Source organism: Pristiophorus japonicus, chromosome 21, assembly GCF_044704955.1.
Source record: "Pristiophorus japonicus isolate sPriJap1 chromosome 21, sPriJap1.hap1, whole genome shotgun sequence".
NCBI lineage: Eukaryota > Metazoa > Chordata > Chondrichthyes > Pristiophoridae > Pristiophorus > Pristiophorus japonicus.
In genome coordinates this window covers 75938620-75964021 of record NC_091997.1, presented here as the reverse complement: position 1 = coordinate 75964021, position 25402 = coordinate 75938620, and the positions used below count along the sequence as shown (strand labels likewise).

The window sequence follows — 25402 nt, the reverse complement described above, 5'->3', positions numbered from 1 at the left end:
AATGTTTAGCCGAGCCCCATTGACCTGCTCAGGTGGATGGAACTGTTCAAAGAAGAGCAGGGATTTCTACAGGTGTCCTGGCCAAAATTTATCCCTCAATCAACACCTCCAAAAACAGATTATCTGGTCAGTTATTTCATTGCAGTTTGTAGGACTTTGCTGTGCACAAATTGGCTCTGTGCTTTACTTTTAATTCATTCTCGGCATGTGGGCGTCGCTGGCAAGGCCGGCATTTATTGCCCATCCTTAATTTCCCTTGGTGGGCCTTCTTCTTTGTTGCAGTTTCTTCTTTATTTTAATCAGTAAGTTTGCTGTCGTTTCTGGCTGTGAAGTGAATTGGCATCTGTAGTGTATGCACCTGTGAGTATGCTCACAGGTGTCCCTGGAGATGGAGCACGCAGAGTCCATCGGTACGCTCGCGGCCTTCTGCGAGAGGTGGGCACCAGAGGGACTGGAGTGCATCTTTTCAACAGGGAACAGAATTTTAATTTGATTTGACAAGGTTCCCTCTAATGTTTAATTGTAAATTTGTGGGTTTTGGTGCCCTTAAAAAATTGATTTAAAAGTTTTACCAAAATATTTGTAGAGCTGTTGCATTGTGAATGGCTTAGCCAGTCACGTGATGTTCGTAAGACTCAATAAAACCCCAGCCAGTTGGGTCTAGGTCATCCACGATGAGGTGTGCAGTTGTGAGTCTGGTGGATGAACTGGTAATGTGTAGTGTGATTGTCAAACCTTTGTTAATAAACCAACTAGTTCTTAATTAAGCAAAGAACTCATGAAGCAAATACATTACAGCATCGACACCCACATCCTGAGAGTGAAGGAAAAGTAAAACAGAGAGCCAATTTGTGCACAGCAAAGTCCCACAAACTGCAATGAAATAACTGGCCAGATAATCTGTTTTTGGAGGTGTTGATTGAGGGATAAATTTTGGCCAGGACACCTGTAGAAATCCCCACATCCAATCTTTAACCATTATTTTCATTGCATAGATAATACATCCTTAATACAGGATAGCACAACATCTCAAGGTTCAGATTGCAATAAACAGCATTGTCCAAACTGACGCATCCTTGAAACATGTTCCAACTTTATTTTTATTCGTTTACAGAATTTGGGCATTGCTGGTAAGATCAGCATTTATTGCCCATCCCTAATTGCCCTCAAGATGCTGCCTTCTTGAAAACAATTTAATGACTTACTGGGACATTTCAGAGGGCAGTTAAAGTCACCCAAATTACCGTGGGTCTGGAGTCACATATCAGCCAGACCGGGTAAGGACGGCAGATTTTCTTCCCTAAAGGACATTAGTGAACCAGATGGGGCTTTAAGACAATCTGGTAGTTTCAATGGTCATCATTATTGACATTAGCTTTTTATTCCAGATTTTATTAAACTGAATTTATATTCCCCAGCTGCAGTGGTGGGATTGACTTATCCTGTGCTATTGGATAGTCTGTTACAGGGTGTAATATACAAGTGTTCCCTTCTTCTAGCTTGTCACACTAACGTGAGCACACACACAGAGACAGTCAGATAGTGGAAGACACACAATAAAACCGGTGGCTGCATCAGGTGGTGGCTGGCTTCAAATCAAAACTTGTATTTGAATTTTATTTATTTTTTAATATTGTAATTATACATCCAGCCTACAAAAGTTCAGCAAAATTAACCATTTCTTAGGAAATATTTCTGATATTGATTTGGAGCATACACACAGTTACCGGGCAGAGCCTTTGAGTGCAATGTTATATATCTCAGGTAATCGTTTTGGTTCAGTGAACGTCAAATCATACAGTAGGGTTAAAGTTGTTGTCAGGTTTTCCAGTTTTCGGTTCCTGAGTATTCGGAATAAAAGCACAAATCAATTCCCTGTACAACTGTGTCCAGCTCATTGTATTGTGCTATTATTCTGGGGGTGGGGGGGAAATAGCTGAAATGTTCCCCACAAGCATTATTTCATTCCGTTACTTTTGGCACACAGTAAATCATTATTTTTCTTTGTCAGTAGTAGAGGCTTACTACAGATGAGAGTTATTTACAGAAACGCACACAGCGATTAAAATATTCCACTGAAAGCACAAGCGAAGAAGGTTCGTATGCAACGAGTGCAATCAAGGACATGAGAGAACTTTACTCAGTGGTTCCTCCATCACTCGCTTTCTGTGGTTAAAATATAATCAGGAGTTCTGGAGGTTCTGTACATCGGCTCAACACCCTAAGTATAAGATAGTCACCAAGACGTCCGAGAGGAAATTCAGAAGAAACCTCTTTACCCAGAGAGTGGTGAGAATGTGGAACTTGCTACCACAGCGAGTGGTTGAGGTGAATAGTATCGATGTATTTAAGGGGAGGCTAGACAAGCATATAAGACTGAAGAGAATAGAGGGTTACGCTGATAGGGTTAGATGAGGAAAGACGGGAGGAGGTTCGAGTGGACAGCGTGGACTGGTTGGGCCGAATGGCCTATTTTGGTGCTGTATATCCTATGTAAATCTGTGTAACTCTATCCAAACTACAGGCACCCTGCCATCCACCCCATTAAAAAATGCCAGAAATGCTTGGGGTTAAAAGCTACATTAGGACTACCAACACCTCATTCACCTTGCCCTTAAGAACCCTTCTGAAGCTTTCCATGAAATTGAAATTGAAACGGCTCATTGTGTTCCCATTGCCATTAATGATAAATCTGTCTCTGATTCTCTCCCACTATATTTGCAGCACAGAGACTCATTTGGGTGGCATTTTCTATCTCTCAATCAAAGGCCCTTTGGGTGAGATGTTAAACCGAGGCTTAGTCTGCTCTCTCATTTGCAAGTAAAAGATTCCACTGCATTATTGGAAGATGAGCAAGGTTGTTCTCCCCGGTGCCCTGGCCAAAATATATCCCTACATCAATAAAGCAGAATATCTAGTCAGACATCATACTGCTGTTTGTGGGAGCTTGCTGTGCGCAAATTGGGTGCCGCATTTTCTACAGTACAACAGTGACTACATTCAAAAGTACTTGACAAGGTGGATGCAGAGAGGATGTTTCCACTGATGGGGGAGACTAGAACTAGGGGCCATAATCTTAGTTTTAAATGGGCAGCCCCTTATTCTGAGATGAGGAGATATTTCTTCTCTCAGAGGGTTGTAAATCTGCGGAATTCGCTGCCTCAGAGAGCAGTGGAAGCTGGGTCATTGAATAAATTTAAGACAGAGATATCTTAACTGATAAGGGATTAAAGGGTTATGGGGGGCGGGCGGGGAAGTGGAGCTGAGCCCATGATCGGATCAGCCATGATCATATTAAATGGCGGAGCAGGCTCGAGGGGCCATATGGCCTACTCCTGCTCCTATTTCTTATGTTCTTATGTACTCTATTGGTTGTAAAGTGCTTTGGGACGTCCTGAGGTTGTGAAAGACACCAGAGAACTGCAAGTTCTATCTTTCTCTCTACTCCTCTTAATTTGAAGTTGTTTGAAATATTAGATAATTCTGGGGTTTTTTTAATGCAAAAAAACCCAACTTCAAATCACCAGGAGTATACTGTAGAACGACAATCTTTAAAAGCAATGTGAACACAACTAATCTTCGCTGTAATTTTTTTTTCCGTGCGCGATCCCTTTAAATGGCTTCGCGGCTCATTCAAATTTCCGCACAGGCATGGTTTCTTCCATTTAGAAGCCGATGAGCGGCCTACGCGGCAGCTTAGCGGTAACGTTGAGCACAACTTTCCTAAATCTAGAGGGTTCGAAAGTGCTCCTTTATGTGCCATCAATTAGAGCTTCCTGGGGACGCTAATGGGGTGCGAAACACTTTTCGACCTGTAGGAGGGAGGGGGGGGGGGCGCTACTGGCTCCCGGGAATTTGTGCGTTTAGCGCCCCTGGCCGCCGCGCATCCGGCGATGGCGTCATCAGCGTGTGCGCCGACCCTTTTCCACCCCGCGGTGGCTATTGCCCCGCGAGGCGGGTCGCGAACCGGGCCAACATCTGCTCGCGGGGCAGGAGTTAAAGGGGAGGTCGCGAGCGCCCCGCGCTGCTATCTCGGCGGCTTTGCCGACTCACTGGTCGGCACCGAATCGTGGTCTGGGCCATCATTGTGCAGCCCGGCATTCCGCTTTGGGCAAGGCCCGGTGCCGCGCTGCCCTGGTGGCCTTAGTGGAGGCCATCAGAGGCCCTGCGGAGCGCGCAGCGGCCCTCCCCTTTAAGCGAAAGGGGGGGGGGGGGCTTTGAAACAGCGTCAGCGCTACACAGAGCATGCACCTAGTTCTGCTGATCGCGCACCATTATCTCCGCTGGACCCGCCCCCAAGAGGAAGTGGAACTCGCGAGATTGCTCTCCACTTCCTCTGAGGGGCGTTAAGGCCAATTCCGAGGCCAGGGAGGGTTTTCCACACCGGACGCAGGAAGTACCGGCCCCAACAGGTTACCCCCCCCAATCGGGATGGAGGACAATATCTCCCCCATAGTGCTCGAACCCAGAACTACATGTTTATTTTATAATCAGTGTAAAACATAATTGTCCTTAACTGGTCAGGCAGATTTTAGCCTAGGCCATGGCGTTATATAAAATACTACAGGTTGAGAGGGCATGTTTCAGTGAGCTACACTTCAAATCTCACTGGACAAATGTAAAGTCATACATTTCTCCCTTTCGACCTTGTCAGTTCTAGATCAGTTTCTGAAATCAGCCATCCCCAAGTCCCTGGAATGATTTAAAAAGAAACTTTCCTTGGCAGATTGCTTTAAAATTTTGCCTAACTTTAAAAAAAAATACATGATCAGGTCAAAGTTGTGGTAGGAGTGGAACGAGAAACACTGTGCAGATATATTGAGAAAGCTCTCTATAGAAACTTCTTCAACAACAAATTACATTACTGATTCAGCTCTGCATAAAAACAACGGTGTGTAATTTGCGTTCACTTGACAAGTACTTCACTTACTTTCAACTATACTCAGAATGATAGAGCGATTTATTTATTTTGAGAAACTTAGGTAAATAACCAAGATTCATAATGCAAGATGGGGATAAAAGTAGGAAGTAATTCAAAGTTGCACGAAATGTTAGATAATGCAGATTTTTTAAATGCAAAAAAACCCTCAAATCATCAGGAATACACTTAGATTAGTATAAAAACAACCTGCCTTCAGCTGCCTGGGCCCTACATTCTGGAACTCCCTCCCCAAACATCTCCGCCTCTCGACCGCTCACTCCTCCTTTCAGACGCTCCCTAAAACCTACCTCTTTGACCAAGCTTTTGGTCATCTGCTGTACTACCTCTTTTACGTGGCTTGGCGTGAAATTTTGTCTGGCCTCGTGCCTGTGAAGGGCCTTGGGATATTCACTATGTTAAAGGCACGCTATAGATGCGAGTTGTGGTTTGATAAGTTGAGATCATGGTTAGGTCACGGCAAAGATGCATCTTGAAGGAGGAAATTAAGTTCCAGTGAAGCAAGTTCCAGGGTTTCTGGGTCCAGCAAATGAATGAGTTACAGTAAGGGGACAATGTAGATTAATTTTGATTTCAATACGAAGAAGTTGAAAGAAAGAACGAAAGAAACATAGAAACATAGAAAATAGGTGCAGGAGCAGGCCATTCGGCCCTTCGAGCCTGCATCACCATTCAATATGATCATGGCTGATCATGCAACTTCAGTACCCCATTCCTGCTTTCTCTCCATACCCTTGATCCCTTTGGCTGTAAGGGCCACATCTAACTCCTTTTTGAATATATCTAATGAACTGGCCTCAACAACATTCTGTGGTAGAGAATTCCACAGGTTCACAATTCTCTGAGTGAAGAAGTTTCTGCTCATCACGGTCCTAAATGGCTTACCCCTTATCCTTACATTGTGACCCCTGGTTCTGGACTTCCCCAACGTCGGGAACATTCTTCCTGCTTCTAACCTGTCCAATCCCGTCAGAATTTTATATATTTCTATGATGAGATCCCATCTCATTCTTCTAAATTCCAGTGAATATAAGCCTAATCGATCCATCTCTCTTCATATGTCAGTCCTGCCATCCCGGGAATCAGTCTGGTGAACCTTCGCTGCACTCCCTCAATAGCAAGAATGTCCTTCCTCAGATTAGGAGACCAGAACTGTACACAATATTCAAGGTGAAGCCTCACCAAGGCCCTGTACAACTGCAGTAAGACCTCTCTGCTCCTATCCTCTCGCTAAAGAAAGAACAAAAGAAAGAACTGCATTTATATAGCGCCTTTCAAGATCACTGCACATCCCAAAGCACTTTACAGCCAATGGAGCGTAGTCACTGTTGTAACGTAGGAAATGCGACAGCCATTATAGAACAATGACTACGGCAGAGATCTGTGATTGGCATATTCTTGATTGCCCCTTCCTCCCTCTTTTCTTCTCTCTCAAATGTTATGCAAACTTATTACAATTTCAGTTCGGATGAAGGGCCACACACCCGAAACAGCAAGCCTGTCTTTTCTCTTTACAGATGGTGACTGGCCCGTTGTGTATTTCCAGCAATTTGGTGTCTTTTATTTTTATTTCAGATTTCCAGCGTTTTCAGTTTTTTTCCCCTTATTTTTACTTTACCGAAAGAAAAGCAGAAATAAAATGAATGGAGAGGCGAAACAACATCAGAACATGCAAGAAACAGGTCAGTCAGCATCTGTGAAGAGGAAAGACAGGTTCATGTTCCAAGTGTCTAACTCCCGTGTGCAGAGAGATTTTAAACATAGGAATAGGAGTGGGCCATTCAGCCCCTCGAGCCTGTTCAGCCATTGGAAACTAGGAGGCGAGATGAATAATCCCATTAACTAACTAAACATGCTCAATTTTTATTATATAATCACAGAAATTTGATTTTTCTACCATAGCAACAAATCAAAGGCATAGAAGGATCCCATGAAGGTTCACTAGGTTGATTTCCAAATGAGGGGGTTGACATGAGATAGGTTGAGTAGGTTGGGCCTCTACTCATTGGAGTTCAGAAGAATGAGAGGTGATCTTATTGAAACTTATATGATAATGAGGGGGCTCGACAAGGTGGATGCAGAGAGGATATTTCCACTCATAGGAGAAACTAAAACTAGGGGACATAGTCTTAGAATAAGGGGCCGCCCATTTAAAACTGAAATGAGATTTCTTCTCTCAGAGGGTTGTAAATCTATGGAATTCTCTTCCCCAGAGAGCTATGGAGGCTGGGTCATTGAATATATTTAAAGTGTAGACAGAACTTTGAGTGATAAGGGAGTAATGGGTTATGGAAACGGGCAGGGAAGTGGAGCTGAGTCCATGATCTTATTGAATGGCGGAGCAGGCTCGAGGGGCCAAATAGACTACTCCTGCTCCTATTTCTTATGTTCTTATGGAGTACTGAGTACCAGTAATCAAAAGTAAAGGCCCATTTTCAGTAGAATGGGTCTGTACTCTCTGGAGTTTAGAAGAATGAGGTGCTCTCATTGAAACATATAAAATCCGTAGAGGGCTTGACGGGATAGAGGCTGAGAGGTTGTTTCCCCTGGCTGAAGGGTCTAGAACTAGGGGGCATCGTCTCAGGATAAGGGGTCGGGCAATTAGGACCGAGCTGAGGAGAAATTTCTTCACTTAGAGGGTTGTGGATCATTGGAATTCTCTACCCCAGAGGGCTGTGGATGCGATGAGTATATTCAAGACAGAGATGGATCGAATTTTGGGCACTAAGGGAATCAAGGGATATGGGGATAGGGCGGGAAAGTGGAGTTGAAATAGAAGATCAGCCAAGATCTTACTGAATGGCGGAGCAGGCTCGAGGGGCCGTATGGCCTACTCCTGCTCCTACTTCTTATGAGTGAAACTGAGGTGATTCTTTCACTAATAAGGTACACCTAGTTCAATTTCAACAGAGTTGCTAATTAACAGCACCGTTTTCCGGATGCTCGCACAGACTCGCTGGCAATACTCTGGTGACTAGTCCATGCAAAGGTTTATTTGTAGAAGTTGGCTCGTGTCCCACAGCTCTCCTTGCATCACAGGTGGCTTCTGTGGTCATGACTGAACTCCCGATGGCGGCGACTGAACCACAGCTGCTGCACGATCATGTTCCACACGCACCAGATGTTCGCTCAGGATACGCAGTGTTTTGAAATTCAAAACTTGCAGATCATGACCTGTAAGAAGAAAGAAAAAAAAAAAATCTCAGGCAAAAGTCACGACAGGAAATCCCAATTGACTTCAATCACCCTCAGCTCTTGAGCATAAGCAGGCCCAGACTGGACATTGTGAAATACACAAGCAAGATTTGTGTGTTAGCATAAGAACATAAGAAATAGGATGTTTAGCGTAAGGCCCATGCTTTCGTACACCTCAGTTTGGATTTCAGCCTCTGTCTCCACAAGTTCCTGCAAATCCCCTGGGAGGTCAGAAGCACCAATGTTAGTGTCCTCGACCAGGCCAAGATCCCCAGCATTGAAGCACTGACCACACTTGATCAGCTCCACTGGGCAGGCCACACTGTTCGCATGCCAGACACGAGACTCCCAAAACAAGCGCTCTACTCGGAACTCCTTCACGGCAAACGAGCCAAAGGTGGGCAGAGGAAACGTTACAAGGACACCCTCAAAGCCTCCCTGATGAAGTGCAACATCCCCACTGACACCTGGGAGTCCCTGGCCAAAGACCACCCTAAGTGGAGGAAGTGCATCTGGAAGGGCGCTGAACACCTCGAGTCTCATCGCCGAGAGCATGCAGAAATCAACTGCAGGCAGCGGAAGGAGCGCGCGGCAAACCAGTCCCACCCACCCCTTCCCTCAACGACTGTCTGTCCCAACTGTGACAGGGACAGTGGCTCTCGTATTGAACTGTTCAGCCACCTAAGGACTCATTTTTAGAGTGGAAGCAAGTCTTCCTCGATTCCGAGGGACTGCCTGTGATGATGATAAGAGATAGATGCATGATTAGGCCATACGGCCCCTCGAGCCTGCTCCGCCATTTAATATGATCATGGCTGATCCGATCATGGACTCGGGTCCACTTCCCTGCCCGCTCCCCATAACCTCTTATTCCCTTATCGGTTAAGAAACTGTCTATCTCTGTCTTAAATATATTCAATGACCCAGCTTCCACAGCTCTCTGAGGCAGCGCATGCCACAGATTTACAACACTCTGAGAGAAGAAATTCCTCCTCATCTCAATTTTAAATGGGTGGCCCCATATTCTAAGATCGTGCCCTCTAGTTCTAGTCTCCCCCATCAGTGGAAACATCCTCTCTGCATCCAGCCTGTCAAGCCCCCTCATAATCTTATACGTTTCAATTAGATCACCTCTCATTCTTCTGAACTCCAATGAGTAGAGGCCCAACCTACTCAACCTTTCCTCATATGTCAACCCCCTCATCTCCGAGAGTGCAATAAATCCAACTCGATAAGTTGCCTTCCCTTTTGTTCTTTCCACCCCTCCGCCTTTCAGTACTCCTTAAGAATCTGTTCATTTCGAACATTCGATAGTTCTGACAAAGGGTCACTGATTCAAAACGTTAATTCTGTTTCTTTCTCCACAGATGCTGCCTGACCCGCTGAGCTTTCCAGCATTTTCTGTTTTTATTTCAGATTCCAGCATCCGCGGTATTTTGCTTTGGTATTAGATAAGTTGGCTGTTTCAATCTCAGAAACGTTACAGTACATTATAGTGTCAGCCGGGGCTCAGTGGGTATCACTCTTGCCTCTGAGTCAGAAGGTTGTGGGTTCAAGTCCCACGCCAGGGACTTGAGTACATAAATCTAGGCTGACACTCCTGCTGAGGGAGTGCGGCTCTGTCAGAGGAGCCATCTTTCGGATGAGACATTAAACTGAAGCCCCGTCTGCCCTCTCAGGTGGACATAAAAGATCCCGTGGCACTATTTCAAAGAGTTATCCCCGGTATCCTAGCCAATATTTATCCTCCAATTAACATAACAAAAACAGATTAACTGGTCATTATCACATTGCTGTTTGTGGGAGCTTGCTGTGCGCACATTGGCTGCGGCATTTCCCACATTATAACAGTGACTCCAAAAGTACTTAATCAGCCGTAAAGCACCAGTCATCGAAAAAGGCGCTATATTAATGCAAGTCTTTCTTTTTACAGGCTAAAAAGAATAATAATAAAAAAGTTAATTATTGTGAAAATAGTATTGTGAGGTGTCCCCGATTGGTCAGTGGGCTTAGCCCATGACCAATATTCCATCTTATTTTTTGGGGTGTGAGGTCCCCGATAGGAATTTCTTCTCCCAGAGGGTTGTGAATCTGTGGAATTCTCTGCCCAAGGAAGCAGTTGAGGCTAGCTTATTGAATGTATTCAAGTCACAGATAGATAGATTTTTAACCAATGGGGGAATTAAGGGTTACGGGGCGAGGGCGGGTAAGTGGAGCTGAGTCCACGGCCAGATCAGCCATGATCTTATTGAATGGCGGAGCAGGCTCGAGGGGCTAGATGGCCTACTCCTGTTCCTAATTCTTATGTTCTTATAACTGGCTGCACGGCCCATCTCTCCCATGTCAAATGCGGTGAGCGGCCTGCGCGGAACCTCCAGACCGCTGCACGGCCGTGTGGCTTAGCGGAAACGTTGCTGAGGCACACAGACCAGGAAAGCCCGAGGTCCAATCATAATTGGTGCTTAGTTAGCAGATCTTAATGAGAGCTGCAGTACAATTAAACTCAAGGTCGTTTAGCAAATCAATCGGCCCAGTCTTCAAACCTTCGGCAGCACCTCCCAAACCCGCGACCTCTACCACCTAGAAGGACAAGGGCAGCAGGCGCTTGAGAACACCACCACCTCCACGTTCTCCCTCTAGGTCACACACAGCATCCTGACTTGGAAATATATCGCCGTTCCTTCATCGTCGCTGGGTCAAAATTCAAATTCATATTCTTTTTTTGAAAAAGATCTGGCATTTCTAAAGTGCCTTTCACAACCTCAAGACTTGCTGAAGCACTTTACAAGCCAACGAAGTACTTTTTGGAAGTGCGGTCATTGTTGTGATGTGGGAAACGCGGCAGCCATTTAGCGCACAGCAAGCTCCCACAAACAGCAATGTGATAATGACCGGATGATCTGTTTTAGTGGCGTTGGTAGAAGGAACAATATTGGCCCAGGACACTGGGGGATAACTCCCCTGCTCTTCTTCGAAATAGTGCTGTGGGATCTTTTACGTCCACCTGAGAGGGCAGACAGGGCCTCTCGTCTTTTGATCTACAGCCCACAGATGTTCTGAGCACTGCACAAAGCATTTTCACACGCACACACACACACACGGAAATGTGCCCTAATTTGAGTGCATGTCCCCCATGATTTATTCAGCACTCTTTATTCACATCACATGCACTGATCCTCCCAGGCATTCACAAGGTATGTGGAATCCAGACTTAATTGCTTAATTGACCCGCAAACTGAATTCTACTGCGACAGCTGCTGAAGCCCAGTATCCAGCGTAGCAGCCTGCAACTGAAACCGTACAAATTATAAGAAAAAAAGACTTGCATTTATATAGCCCCTTTCACGACCACCGAATGTCTCAAAGCACCTTGCAGCCAACAAAGTAATTTTTGGAGTGTAGTCACTGTTGTAATGTGGGGAATGCAGCAGCCAATTTGCGCACAGCAAGCTCCCACAAACAGCAATGTGATAATGACTGGATGATCTGTTTTTTGCTGTGTTGATTGAGGGATAAATATTGGGCAGGATATCAGGGATAACTCCTTCGAAATAGTGCCGTAGGATCTTTTACGTCCACCTGAGAGGGCAGACGGGACCTCGGCTTAACGTTTCGTCCGAAAGACGGCACCTCCGACAGTGCGGCGCTCCCTCAGCACTGCACTGGGAGCGTCAGCCTAGATTTTTGTGCTCAAGTCCTTGGAGTGGGACTTGAACCCACAACCTTCTGACTCAGAGGCGAGTGTGCTGCCCACTGAGCCACAGCTGACAATAATAGAGGGTCTTTTCGACCATCAACCACAATGAGGTCTTAAACTTCAGTTTAAATATCTGCAACTCCTTATAGATCAATATTTGTCATAGACAAAGCCTGGTATGAATATGCCACCTATAGACACAAAACTGGTACACCATCAGACCAAACTGTCATCTCCTATTCTCAATGCTAGCAAGAAAGCTCTGATCCTCTTCAATTATGAGAGTGTCACGCCTTTGAGATGTTATTAGTTTAGAACTTTGTCTGGAGGAGGATTTTCTGCTCATCAAAATGAAGGCGGCCGATTCCAAGAAATGAGAGTCTTCCAATTTGCTCACCCAGTGTCTGTATCAAGCACTCCCCAGATCCGATTCAACACAACAAGTTGGCGTATAAAGCTCTCTTTATACCATCTCAATAATACACCACCTCTACTGTATAAGAACATAAGAATGAGGAGCAGGCCATTCGGCCCCTCGAGCCTAGCTCGTTCAACGAGGAGGCCCTCCGACCTGCCCGCTCCCCTCCGCACTGGATGCCCAATGGTCAGGAGCGTGCGAATGAAGTGCAGCCAAAATTTGAGGAGCAGCCCTTTCAAATAGTGCAACAGCTCCAGCAACCTGTGAGCATACTCACCGGTGCATACATCACAGGTCCCATGGCACCGTTTCAATTTCAAAGAAGAGCAGGGGCATTCTCTCCGGTGTCCTAGCCAATATTTATACCTCCACCAACATCACTAGAACAGATTATTTGCTCATTATCACATTGTTGTTTGTGGGATCTTGCTGTGCACAAATTGGCGGTGGAGTTTCCTACATTATGACAGTCACTACACTTCAAAAGTACTTCATTAGCTGTAAAGTGCTTTGGGCCATCCTGAGGTCATGAAAGGGGCTACAGAAATGCAAGTCTTTCTTTCTTTCAAACTGTTTCACAAATGTCCTTCAATGCCAACCATGATTCCAGTCCAAAATTATGGGCTCTATTTTCCCCAGTGATTTGTGCTGTTTTTTTTTGAGCAGGCTGCTCTTTTTGGCCTAAGTTGGAAAAACCACAGTTTCCCCAATCAGTTTGCACCGGTGTAACTCAGTTAGCTACGATTTTTTTAGGTCAGTTTTATTTCAGCCAAAGGGGGCGTAACCAGCCACCTACGCCAATTCTGGCCATTTAGGGAAGTTTGGCCAGCTGAGAGTTACTCCGGTTCTGCTTAGGCCAGTGTATGTGACCTCTCCAGAAAAACCTTCCTTAGAGTTAAGGAAATCGGCGCAGGTAAGGAAAGCGGTGCAGCAGATGCCCGGACACAGTGACGGAATTGAAACTTACCTCCAACCCCACCCGAAGGCTGTCCGGTCCCATTCTCGGTCCCTGGTTCACTCACATAGTCCGGTCCCACACAGGCCACGCCAAAAATGAAGAAATCCAACGGGGAAACTCAGAACATTTTTTTTGGGGTGTACTTGGGGCCCCACAAAAACCGGGCGTAACTCTTCAAGTACGCCAAAAAACTGCTTTGGGGAAAATTGATCACTATGTCTGTTCACTCTTAAAACCCCCTAAGGTGGCCTAGCAAATCACTCAGGCACACAAGACGTCGTCACGGTGACTCGGAAACGGGCAACTAAAGCAGCCTTGCCGGCATCACCCACTTCCCGTGAACAAATATAACAGAAAACTGTTGGTTCTCCACGATACGCAGGGCAATTCAAAGCACCAATGATTGGGTTTAAGAGGTGGATGTAAAAAGGGCGATGATGGGCAGAATTATCCATTCAAAAATGTTGTATGTTGACAATGGAGTTCTGAGAGTAATAGGCAGCTATAAAACAGTACTGTGGAAAGAGTTGTGGTTTGATAACCTAAAGTAGTGGCTTGATGAAGGAGTTTCAACGTCTACACTTTAATAATACACAGGAGAGAGTAGCGCAACTTCAGTGGGGTCTGTGCAGCTACAGTTATCTGCCTTGTAGAAGGTCAGATTAATTGATTGACAACCAATTTGTTGGTCCTCACAGTGAGCGTGTTAAGGCAAGCAGCAAGTCACTGATACAGAAGTCCACTCATCAGTGAGTTATGGTATAGCCTCTGGCCACCATATGGTCTCTGTATACATAGGATTACTTCAAATATATGGCACCGAAACAGCCATTCGGCCCAACCAGTCCATGCTGGCATTTATGCCCCACTCGAGCCTCCTCCCGTCTTTCCCCATCCAACTCTATCAGCATAAGCCTCTATTCCCTTCTCCCTCATATGTCTAGTCTCCCCTTAAATGCATCGATACTATTCGCTTCAACCACTCCCTGTGGTAGCGAGTTCCACATTCTCACCATTCTTTGGATAAAGAAGTTTCTTCTGAGAGGTGATCTTATCGAGACAGATAAGATAATGAGGGGGCTCAACAAGGTGGATGCAGAGAGGATATTTCCACTCATAGGGGAAACTAAAACTAGGGGGTATAGTCTTAGAATAAGGGGCCGCCCATTTAAAACTGAAATGAGGAGAAATTTCTTCTCTCAGAGGGTTGTAAATCTGTGGAATTCTCTGCCCCAGAGAGTTGTGGAGGCTGGGTCATTGAATATATTTAAGGCGGAGATAGACAGATTTTTGAGCGATAAAGGAGTCAAGGGTTATGGGGAGCAGGGAGGGAAGTGGAGCTGAGTCCATGATCAGATCAGCCATGATCTTACTAATGGCGGAGCAGACTTGAGGGGCCAAATGGCCTACTCCTGCTCCTATTTCTTATGTTCTTATTTAATTTCTTGGTGACTATCTTATATTGATGGCCTCTAGTTATGATCTACCCCACAAGTGGAAACACTCTCTCTGTATCCACTCTATCAAAACCTTTCATAATTTTAAAGACCTCTATTAGCTCACCCCTCAGCCTTCTTTTTTCAAGAGAAAAGAGACCCAGCCTGTTCATCCTTTCCTGATATGTATACCCTCGCATTTCTGGTATCATCCTTGTAAATCCTCTCAGCACCCTCTTCAGTGTCTTTATATCATTTTTATAATATGGCGACCAGAACTGTACGCAGTGTGGTCTAACCAACGTTTGATACTAGTTTCGCATAACTTCCCTACTTTTCAATTCTATCCCTCTAGAAATAAACCCTAGTGCTCGGTTTGATTTTTTTTTTAACGGCCTTGTAAACATATGCCGCAATTAAGTAACAGATGGACAACCAAATTGTTGGTCTTCACGGCAGGCATGTTGAGGCAAGCAGCAAGACATTGATACAGAACTTCACTCATCAGTGAATTATGGTCAATGTCACCTCTGGCCACGATATAGTCTATGTATAGTACATGAATGGGATGGGAGGGGCAGTGGTGCGGGGGGTTGGGGTCGGGAGGAGCTGGAGGGGGCGTGGTGGAGGAGGAGGGGGCAGTGGTGGGGGGGGGGGAGGGAAGAGGGGGCAGTGGTAGGGGTAGGGGCAAGAGGGTGGTGGATGGGGAGGGGGTGGTGATGGTGGGGTGGTGGGGTGGGGAGGGAGTGGTGGGGAGGGGCAGAAGACAATTATATGTTTCTTTCACTTGTTTTTAGGTCTGTCAGAGTCACATGCTACTTCCCAGTCAAAGGAACATCCTCTCAGGCCTCTACCATTCAATTATTAGCCACTTGGTGGTGTACAAGAACAACCCATGGATACGCGCCTGATGATTTGCCCTCTCGGCACAACAGTGCTTAACAGCAGCGCTGCAGGGATTGAAAACTTGCTGTGTGGGAAATCACGGATGCAATTTATCACATCGTGGCACAGCGCTAATGTTTGAGCATTTCAAACAGGAATTCTAATGACATTAGTACAGGTTGAACCTCTCTGGTCCGGGACTCTCTGATCTACAAACATCCGTGGTTCAGCATCAGTTTGCGGAACTGCCACAGTGGCGTCCCGGTTTTCCGGAAATCAAAGGTTTTTAAGGCATGATGAGGTAGATAGTCCAGGAGAGCGGTGAGCAGCACTCTGCAGGGACCGGTAAGCCTAGGCTAGGCATATGCTTATGTAGGGTTTATCGGTACAGTCACATACTGACCTCCCGTGGTTTGGAAAATTCGCTGTTTCGGCACCAGTTAGGTCCCGAGGGTGCCGGACCAGAGAGGTCCAACCTGTAATGAGGAAATATGAAACCTAGGGCTGGATTTTCGGTTGTCTAATGTCTCAGTTAGCGACCAAAGGGGGCGTTAATGGGAGCATGAGAGGTTACTGACCGGGAGCGCAGAGTTTAGCGGCCCGACCGAAAATTCATTAGAGACTCAAAGAGAGCGCAAACCAGTAGCGCCCGGCTGCTGACAATTGCTCCGATCCAGATGTATTCCTGGTGCAATGTGCACGCTTGTGTCCCAGTCGGAAAATTAGGTCAGTGTGCCTCATGGAGCGCCCGACAAGAGCAACGTCTGGAAAAACAGTCGGTGCGGGCTTACAGAGTCGTTAACTGATGGCTACTTAAAGGGATGAGGAAGCGCTTCCCTGGGACGTCACAGTCAGTGCAACGTTTACACACAGCACAGTGGGTGAGCCTCCCAGTTTGCAGCGGCAGACACACAGAACAGTTCAGCTTAAGAAAACTTTAATGGGTGCCTTACTATGCCGCGCCTTTAAGACTCGGCTTTTCCTGGGATCTGAACCGAAGTTTGGCGCATGCGCAATGACTCGGTCAAATTTTTCATTAAACCACCCCCCAGCTCTGGTGTGCAGTGGCTGATTTAGTGCCCCTGTCAGCTCTTCGACCAATTCTGACGAATTTCTGGGCGGAAGGCGCAAACTTTTTCGAGGCGATAAATTACCGCTGGGTTATGGTCCAAATGAGGCGCGACTGAATTTCTCCCCCTAGTACTTAAAGCACGTAGGTTTGATATGCAAAATCTGTAGGCATTTCACTAGAAGCCGTCACTTTGATACAACCTTGCTCAACATACCCATTGATGACAACTACCATTTATAGAGCACCTTTAAGTAGAAAAGATCCCAAAGCACTTCTCAAAGAAACAGATGCTAAGCAGCAGTGCAAGAGTTTAGGGAGGTAACTGTAGGTCTGGCAGAATAAATACGTTTCGAGGAGGCTTCCGAGGGTGAGGAGAGAAATAGCAATAGTGGAAGGGTTTACGAAGGGAGGTCAAAATCTCACGGTCAAGGCAGCGCCACCAATTGTGGAGTAGCCGGAAGGGGTGGATAGACAGGGGGCCAGAGTTGGAGGTCCGTATGTCATGGGCTAGGACGTTGGCCTGAAGAAGGTAATAGAGACAGGGAAGACAAGGCGATGGGCAGACATCTAAATATAGATGAGGACTTTGAATTCTCTGTGTTGCGGGGACAGGGGGCACCAATGCAGGTGAGAGGGGATGGAGATGATGGGTGAGAAAGAAAGACTTGCATTTATATAGCACCTTTCTCAATCACCGGACGTCTCAAAGCACTTTACAGCCAATGAAGTACTTTTTCAAGTGCAGTCACTGTTGCAATGTGGGAAACACAGCAGGCCAACTTGTGCACAGCAAGCTCCCGCAAACAGCAATGTGATAATGACCAGATAATCTGTTTTTGTTATGTCGATCAAGGAGTAAATATTGGCCAGGACACCAGGGATAACTCCGCTGTTCTTCTAACTAGTGACATGGATCTTTTACGTCCAACCTGAGGGCAGAACGGGGCCTCGGTTTAACGTCTCATCCGAAAGACAGCACCCCCTCAGCACTGCATTGGGAGCGTCAGCCTAGATTTATGTACTCAAGTTCCTGGAGTGGGACTTGAACCCACAACCTTCTGACTCAGAGGCAAGTGTGCTGTCCACTGAGACACTGGCGGCTGACACACGAGGTGTGAGCAGGACAGAGAGCTGAATGGGAAAGGACTGTCATAGCTTTGGGACGAACAGAAGGTTGTATAGACTGGAGCTCGGCAGACCGAAAGCAACTCATAATTCAAAGCAAAAGACTTGAAATACTTACTGTGTTATTTTACAATTTGTAGTGGCAACGTATCGGCCTGTGTAGTGAATGTTGCATCTGATAACGTTGTTTGTGAAATCTGATTCTTGTATAAGATAGTTGGGATTTACTTGAAGCTAGAACGTAAAAATACAAGTGTGTTATAAAAATATGTAACATTGAAACAGGTCAGTACTGTGTACAGCAACAACTCTAGTAGTTCTCTACCTTCAGTATATAATTCCCAGGTTGGACATCTGTAATGTCAATCCACTGACAATCAATATCTGCATTGTACGTGTCATAGCAGCCCGGACTCAAACCCTGAAAGAATGAAAAAGAAAGTCATGTTTACAATTGTCATTATATAATATACTTTACCAAAGTAATTGGTGGAGTATCAGAATGTGTAGGTGTATAGAATCATAAAGCACAGAAGAACCATAAGAATCAGGAGCAAATGTAGACCCGAGGGTTATGGGGAGTGGGCAGGGAAGAGGAGTTGAGTCCAGGATCAGATCAGCCATGATCTTATTGAATGGCGGAGCAGGCTCGAGGGGCCGAATGGCCTACTCCTGCTCCTATTTCTTATGTTCTTATGTTCTTAAGGCCCCTTGAGCCTGCACCGCCATTCAATAAGATCATGGCCGATCATTGACCTCAACTCCACTTTCCCACCCGATCCCCATATCCCCTGATTCCTCTAGATTCCAAAAATCTATCTATCTCATCCTTGAATATACTCAAATGATTCAGCATCCACAGCCCTCTGGGGTACAGAGTTCCAAAGATTCACAACCACTGAGTGAAGAAATTTCTCCTCATCTCCGTCTTAAATGGCCCACCCCTTATCCTGAGACTGTGAGCCCTGGTTCTAGACTCTCCAGGCAGGGGAAACATCATCTCAGCATCTACCCTCAGAATCTTACACCTTTCAATGAAGTCAGCTCTCATACTTCTAAACTCCAGAGTGTACAAGCCCATTCTACACAACAGCTCCTCACAGGACAAGCCTTTCATCTCAGGGATCAAACTAGTGAGCTGAGTAGGAGGCCATGTGGCCCATCGTGCATGTGCCGTCTCTTTGAAAGAGCTCTCCAATTATCCCAGTCCCCACAGCTCTGCAATTTTTTTTATCCCTTTTCAGGTATATATCCAATTACCCTTTTGAAAGTTGCGATTGAATCTGCTTCCACCGCCCTTTCAGGCAGCGCCTTCCAGATCACAACACGCTGCATCAAACTAATTCTCCTCGTCTCCCCTCAATTATCTTTAATCGGTGTCTTCTGGTTACTGACGCTCCTGACAATGGAAACCATCTCTCATTTCCTCTGATCAAAACTGTTGTGTATCTGAAAAGCATGCACTCCCATGTTCCGCCACCAGGGAGCTCATCCCCTGAAGTCCCAAGGGATCTCAGCATCCCTTGGGAGCATTGTATATAAGCCGGCCCCTAAGACCTGTTCCTCGCTCGGGAGTGTCTTATTAAAGACTGAGGTCACTGTTACTTTAACCTCCGTGTGTGCAGCCTCATCTGTGTTAGGAACACAATAACTGGCGATGAGAATACGAATCCAACGCAAAGATGCAACAACTGTGGGCATTCTGGAGAGGGTGAGGACTGGGAAGCCTATGTCGAACAGCAAGACCAATACTTTGTAGCCAACGAGCTGGACGGAGAAGGAAGCGCTGCAAAAAGGAGAGCGGTCCTCCACGCAGTCTGCGGGGCACCGACCTACAGCCTCATGAAGAATCTTCTGGCTCCAGTGAAACCCACAGATAAGTCGTATGAGGAGCTGTGTACACTGGTTCAGGAGCATCCTAACCCGAGGGAGAGCGTGCTGATGGCGAGGTATCGGTTCTACACGTGCCAGCGATCTGAAGGTCAGGAAGTGGTGAGCTACGTCGCCGAGCTAAGGCGGCTTGCAGGACAATGTGAGTTTGATAGCTACCTGGAGCAAATGCTCAGAGACTTTTTTGTACTGTGCATTGGCCACGAGACCATCCTACAAAAACTTTTGACTGTAGAGGCACCGACCCTCAGTAAGGCCATTGCGATAGCACAGGTGTTTATGTCCACCAGTGATAACACCAAACAAATCTCTCAGCACACAAGTGCTAGCAATGTTCATAAATTAACTGGAACTGTGTTTGTGAGCAGAAATGTACAGGGCAGAACCCACAAGTCTGCAACTGCCAGCAGGCCTCAGAGCCCTCAACAAAGGATGAATGCAAGACAATTCACACCTTGTTGGCGTTGTGGAGGCTTCCATTCAGCCTATTCATGCTGCTTCAAAAGGTATGTTTGCAAGAGCTGTGAAACAATGGAGCACCTCCAACAAGCTTGCAAATGAGCTGCAAGCTCTGCAAAACCTGCTAACCACCACGTGGCAGAGGAAGATCGGTCCATGGTGGATCAAAGCAATTTCAAGTCTCAGAGAGAGGAAGCAGATGCTGAAGTACACGGGGTGCACACATTTTCGATGAAATGTCCACCTCTAATGCTAAACGTAAAATTGAATGGCTTACCCGTAGCCATGGAACTGGACACTGACGCTAGCCAATTCATCATGAGTAAAAAGATGTTTCAGAGACTGTGGTGCAACAAGGCATTCAGACTAGCCCTGAGCCCCATCCACACAAAACTGAGAACGTACACCAAAGAGCTTATCGCTATCCTGGGCAGTGCCAAGGTCAAGGTCACCTACGAGGGCATGGTGCACAAACTGCCACTCTGGATTGTCCCGGGCGATGGCCCCACACTGCTTGGAAGGAGCTGGCTGGGCAAAATCCGTTGATACTGGGATGACATCCGAGCGCTATCACATGTCGATGAAGCCTCATGTACCCAGGTTCTTAACAAATTTCCTTCCCTTTTTGAGCCAGGCATTGGAAACTTTTCTGGGGCGAAGGTGCGGATCCACTTGGTCCCAGAGGCACGACCCATTCACCACAAGGTGCGAGCGGTACCTCACACGATGAGGGAGAGAGTGGAAATCGAGCTGGACAGGCTGCAACGCGAGGGCATCATCTCCCCAATGGAATTCAGTGAGTGGGTCAGCCTGATTGTTTCAGTACTCAAAAGTGATGGCATGGTCAGGATTTGCGACGATTATAAAGTAATCTCTCTACAGTACCAATACCCGCTACCTAAGGTGGACGACCTATTTGCGACGCTGGCAGGAAGCAAGACATTCACCAAGTTCAACCTGACTTCGGCCTACATGACGCAGGAGCTGGAGGAGTCTTCATGTGTGTTGATGCCTCATCTGCATCATCGACAACAGATGCCCGTTTGGAATTCGGTCGGCTGCAGCGATCTTCCAGAGAAACATGGAGAGCCTACTCAAGTCAGTACCATGCATGGTGGTTTTTCAGGACGACATATTGGTCACAGGTCGGGACACCGCCGAGCACCTACAAAACCTGGAGGAGGTCCTCCAGCGACTGGATCGCGTAGGGCTGTGGCTGAAGAGGTCGAAATGCGTCTTCATGGCAACAGAAGTGGAGTTTTTGGGGAGAAAGATCGCGGTGGACTGCATTTGGCCCACAGAGGCTATCAGGAACGCGCCCAGGCCACAGAACGTCATGGAGCTGCGGTCGTTCCTGGGATTCCTCAACTATTTTGGTAACTTCCTACCAGGATTAAGCACCCTTTTAGAGCCCCTGCATGTGTTATTGTGCAAAGTTGAGAACTGGGTATGGGGAAAAAAAACAAGTAATTGCTTTTGAGAAAGCCAGAAACATTTTATGCTCCAACAAGCTGCTTGTATTGTATCACCCGTGTAAAAGACTTGTGCTAGCATGTGAAACGTCGTCGTACGGAGTCGGGTGTGTATTACAACAAGCTAACGTTGCGGGGAAGTTGCAACCTGTCGCCTATGCTTCCAGGAGCTTGTCTAAGACCAAGAGGGCCTACAGCATAATTGAGAAAGAGGCATTAGCGTGTGTGTTCGGGGTAAAGAAAATGCATCAGTACCTGTTCGGCCTCAATTTGAGCTGGAAACCGATCACAAGCCCCTCACATCCCTGTTTGCTGAAAACAAGGGGATAAATACTCATGTCTCAGCCCGCATACAAAGGTGGGCACTCACGCTATTGGCGTATAACTATACCATCCGCCACAGGCCAGGCACAGAGAACTGTGCGGATACTCTCAGTCGGCTACCATTGCCCACCACAGGGGTGGAAATGGCGCAGCCTGCTAACTTGTTGATGGTGGCGCAGCCCGCAGACTTGTTGATGGTCATAGAAGCGTTTGAAAATGATAAATCACCTGTCACGGCTCGCCAGATTAGGACTTGGACCAGCCAAGATCATCTGCTGTCCCTAGTAAAAAACTGTGTACTACATGGGAACTGGGCCAGCATCTCCGTTGAAATGCAAGAGCTAATCAAGCCGTTCCAGCGGCGAAAGGACGAGCTGTCCATTCAGGCAGACTGCCTGTTGTGGGGTAACCGCGTAGTGCTACCAAAAAAGGGCAGGGAGACGTTCATCTCGGATCTCCACAGCACACACCCGGGTATAGTAATGATGAAAGCGATAGCCAGATCCCACGTGTGGTGGCCCAGTATCGGCTCTGACTTAGAGTCCTGTGTACGGCAATGCAGCGTGTGTGCTCAGTTGAGCAACGCGCCCAGAGAGGCACCACTAAGTTTGTGGTCCTGGCCCTCCAGACCATGGTCGAGGATCCATGTCGACTATGCGGGCCCGTTTCCCGGTAAAATGTTCCTGGTGGTGGTGGATGCTTTTTCAAAATGGATTGAAAGTGAAATAATGTCGGGAAGCACCGCCACCGCCACCATTGAAAGCCTGAGGGCCATGTTTGCCACCCACAGCTTGCCTGACATACTTGTCAGTGACAACGGGCCATGTTTCACCAGTGCCGAATTTAAAGAATTCATGACCCGCAATGGGATTAAACAGGTCACCTCGGCCCCGCTTAAACCAGCCTCCAATGGGCAGGCAGAGCGGGCAGTACAAACCATCAAACAGAGCCTTAAAAGAGTCACAGAAGGCTCACTCCAAACCGGCGTATCCTGAGTACTGCTCAGCTACCGCACGTGACCCCACTCACTCACAGGGTTGCGCCCGGTTGAGCTACTCATGAAAAGGACACTTAAAACCAGACTCTCGCTGGTTCACTCCAACCTGCATGATCAGGTAGAGAGCAGGCGGCAGTAACAACAAAATATAAACGATGGTCGCACCACTGTGTCACGGGAAATTGATCTGAATGACCCTGTGTATATGCTAAACTATGGACATGGTCCCAAGTGAATCGCGGGCACGGTGATTGCTAAAGAAGGGAATAGGGTGTTTGTAGTCACACTAGACAATGGACAAATTTGCAGAAAGCACCTGGACCAAACAAGGCTGCGGTTCACAGACTGCCCTGAGCAACCCACAGCAGACACCACCTTTTTCGAGCCCACAACACACACCCAAAGGATCAACGACACCACCCTGGACCAGGAAATTGAACCCATCACACCCAACAGCCCAGCAAGGCCAGGCTCACCCAGCAGCCCTGCAGGGCCAACAACACGCCAGCCCAGCGAGGGCACAGCCAACACACCAGAACAGACATTTGTACCGAGGTGGTCCACCATGGAAAGAACCGCCTCACCTTGTAAATAGTTTTCACTTTGACTTTGGGGTGTTGTGTATCTGTAAAGCATGCACTCCCATGTTCCGCCACCAGGGAGCTCATCCCCTGAAGTCCCAAGGGATCCCATCATCCCTTGGGAGCACTGTATATAAGTCGGCCCCTAAGGCCTGTTCCTCACTCTGGAGTGTCTTAATGACGACTGAGGTCACTGTTACTTTAACCTCCCTGTGTGCAGCCTCATCTGTGTTCGGAACACAATAAAAACCCCTGATAATTTGAACACCTCTACAACGAGGAAGGTCAGCACTTAACTCAGCATGGTGGGGCTGAAAACTGCAGCTTCATTCCCCCCATGATTTCCTGCAGGGCAAGCTGTCACTTTCGGCCCAGGTTATCACAGCAAGACGATGAAGAGATGCTTTCATCACAGGGAGAAATGGAGTGGAAGGAAAGTGACTGATCCAGGTCTCTCCTCATGCAACCCTCAATGTTCAGTTACACAGCAGCAGAGATCATGGGAGCAACCTGTCTGTCCCAGGGAAATAGTTAAGAACATAAGAAATAGGAGCAGGAGTAGGCCTATGGCCCCCCGAGCCTGCTCCGCCATTTAACACAATCATGGCTGATCTGATCATGGACTCAGGTCCACTTCCCTGCCCGCTCCTCATAACCCCCTAATCCCTTATCGGTTAAGAAACTGTCTATCTCTGTCTTCAATTTATTCAATGCCCCGGCTTCTACAGTTCTCTGAGGCAGCGAATTCCATAGATTTACAACCCTCTGAGAGAAGAAACTCTGAGGTTGAGCTAGAAAAACAAGCAAAGAAAATACGGGACTTTCCGATCACTTCGCTTTAATTCTCCACTCCACTCCCACTTTCACCGCAGTATCAGCTGTGGCTCAGTGGGCAGCACACTTGCCGATGGGTTAGAAGGGTTGTGGGTTCAAATCCCACTCCAGAGACTTGAGCACAAAAATCTAGGCTGACACTCCCAGTGCAGTGCTGAGGGAGTGCTGCACTGTCCTTCGGATGAGATGTTAAACCGAGGTCCCGTCTGCCCTCTCAGGTGGACGTAAAAGATCCCACGGCACTATTTCAAAGAAGAGCAGGGGAGTTATCCCTGGTTTCCTGGCCAATATTTATCTCTCAATCAACATCACTAAAAAAAAAAACAGCTTATCTGGTCACTGAAGTATGGTGGAGAGGCACTGTTGGTGGGCTCTCTCTCATCTGGAGGGAGGGCAGCCTGCCTGGGGAATCTCAGAGATGCAGTGATTGTGATCATCTTTAAAAAAGGGACAAGTCCGACTGCGGCAATTACAGAGGAATCTCCCTGTTATCAGCCACTGGGAAAGTTGTCGCTGGAGTTCTCCTCAACTGTCTTCACCCTGTGGCTGAGGAGCTCCTCCCGGAGTCACAGTGCAGATTTCTTCCCCCACGGGGCACAATGGACATGATCTTCATGAGGCGACAGCTGCAAGAAAAGTACAGGGAGCAGCACCAACCCTTGTACATGGCCTTCTTTGACACCGTCAATCGCGAGGGTCTATGGAGCGTCCTTCTCTGTTTTGGCTGCCCCCAAAAGTTTGTCACCATCCTCCGCCTGCTCCACAACGACATGCTGGGCCGTGATCCTTACCAACGGTCATTATCACATTGCTATTTGTGGGAGCTTGCTGTGCGCAAATTGGCTGCCACATTTCCCACATTACAACAGTGAAAACACTTCAAAAGTATTTCATTGGCTGTGAAGCGCTTTGGGACATCATGAAAGATGCTATATAAATGCAAGGCTTTCTTTTTTTAACCAAAGAGCCGACATTGGCCGAAGAGCCAAACGGCCTCTTTCTGTGTTATATCCAGTTTCTTCGCTCTATCTGTTGACTGGACTTATGTGAAATGAGTTTGGGCAGCGTGACTATGAGTCATAATGGACATAGTCCCCAGATACGGAGCAGAGAGAGTCTT

The 25402-nt window shown here is 47.0% G+C and overlaps 1 protein-coding gene across 1 annotated transcript in view; it reads right to left on the bottom strand.

The window, feature by feature from the left end:
* Positions 1-1081: 1081 nt before the first annotated feature.
* The window catches only part of LOC139234120 (lysyl oxidase homolog 1-like), a 118279-nt gene continuing 93958 nt past the window's right edge, over positions 1082-25402 (bottom strand). Inside the window, exons 5-7 of the mRNA XM_070865077.1 lie at positions 18051-18146; positions 17844-17959; positions 1082-8113 (exon numbers count right to left, since the gene is read on the bottom strand). Coding sequence (XP_070721178.1) covers positions 8107-8113; positions 17844-17959; positions 18051-18146 — 219 coding nt within the window. The 3' untranslated portion in view covers positions 1082-8106. The remainder of the gene's footprint in view (positions 8114-17843; positions 17960-18050; positions 18147-25402) is intronic.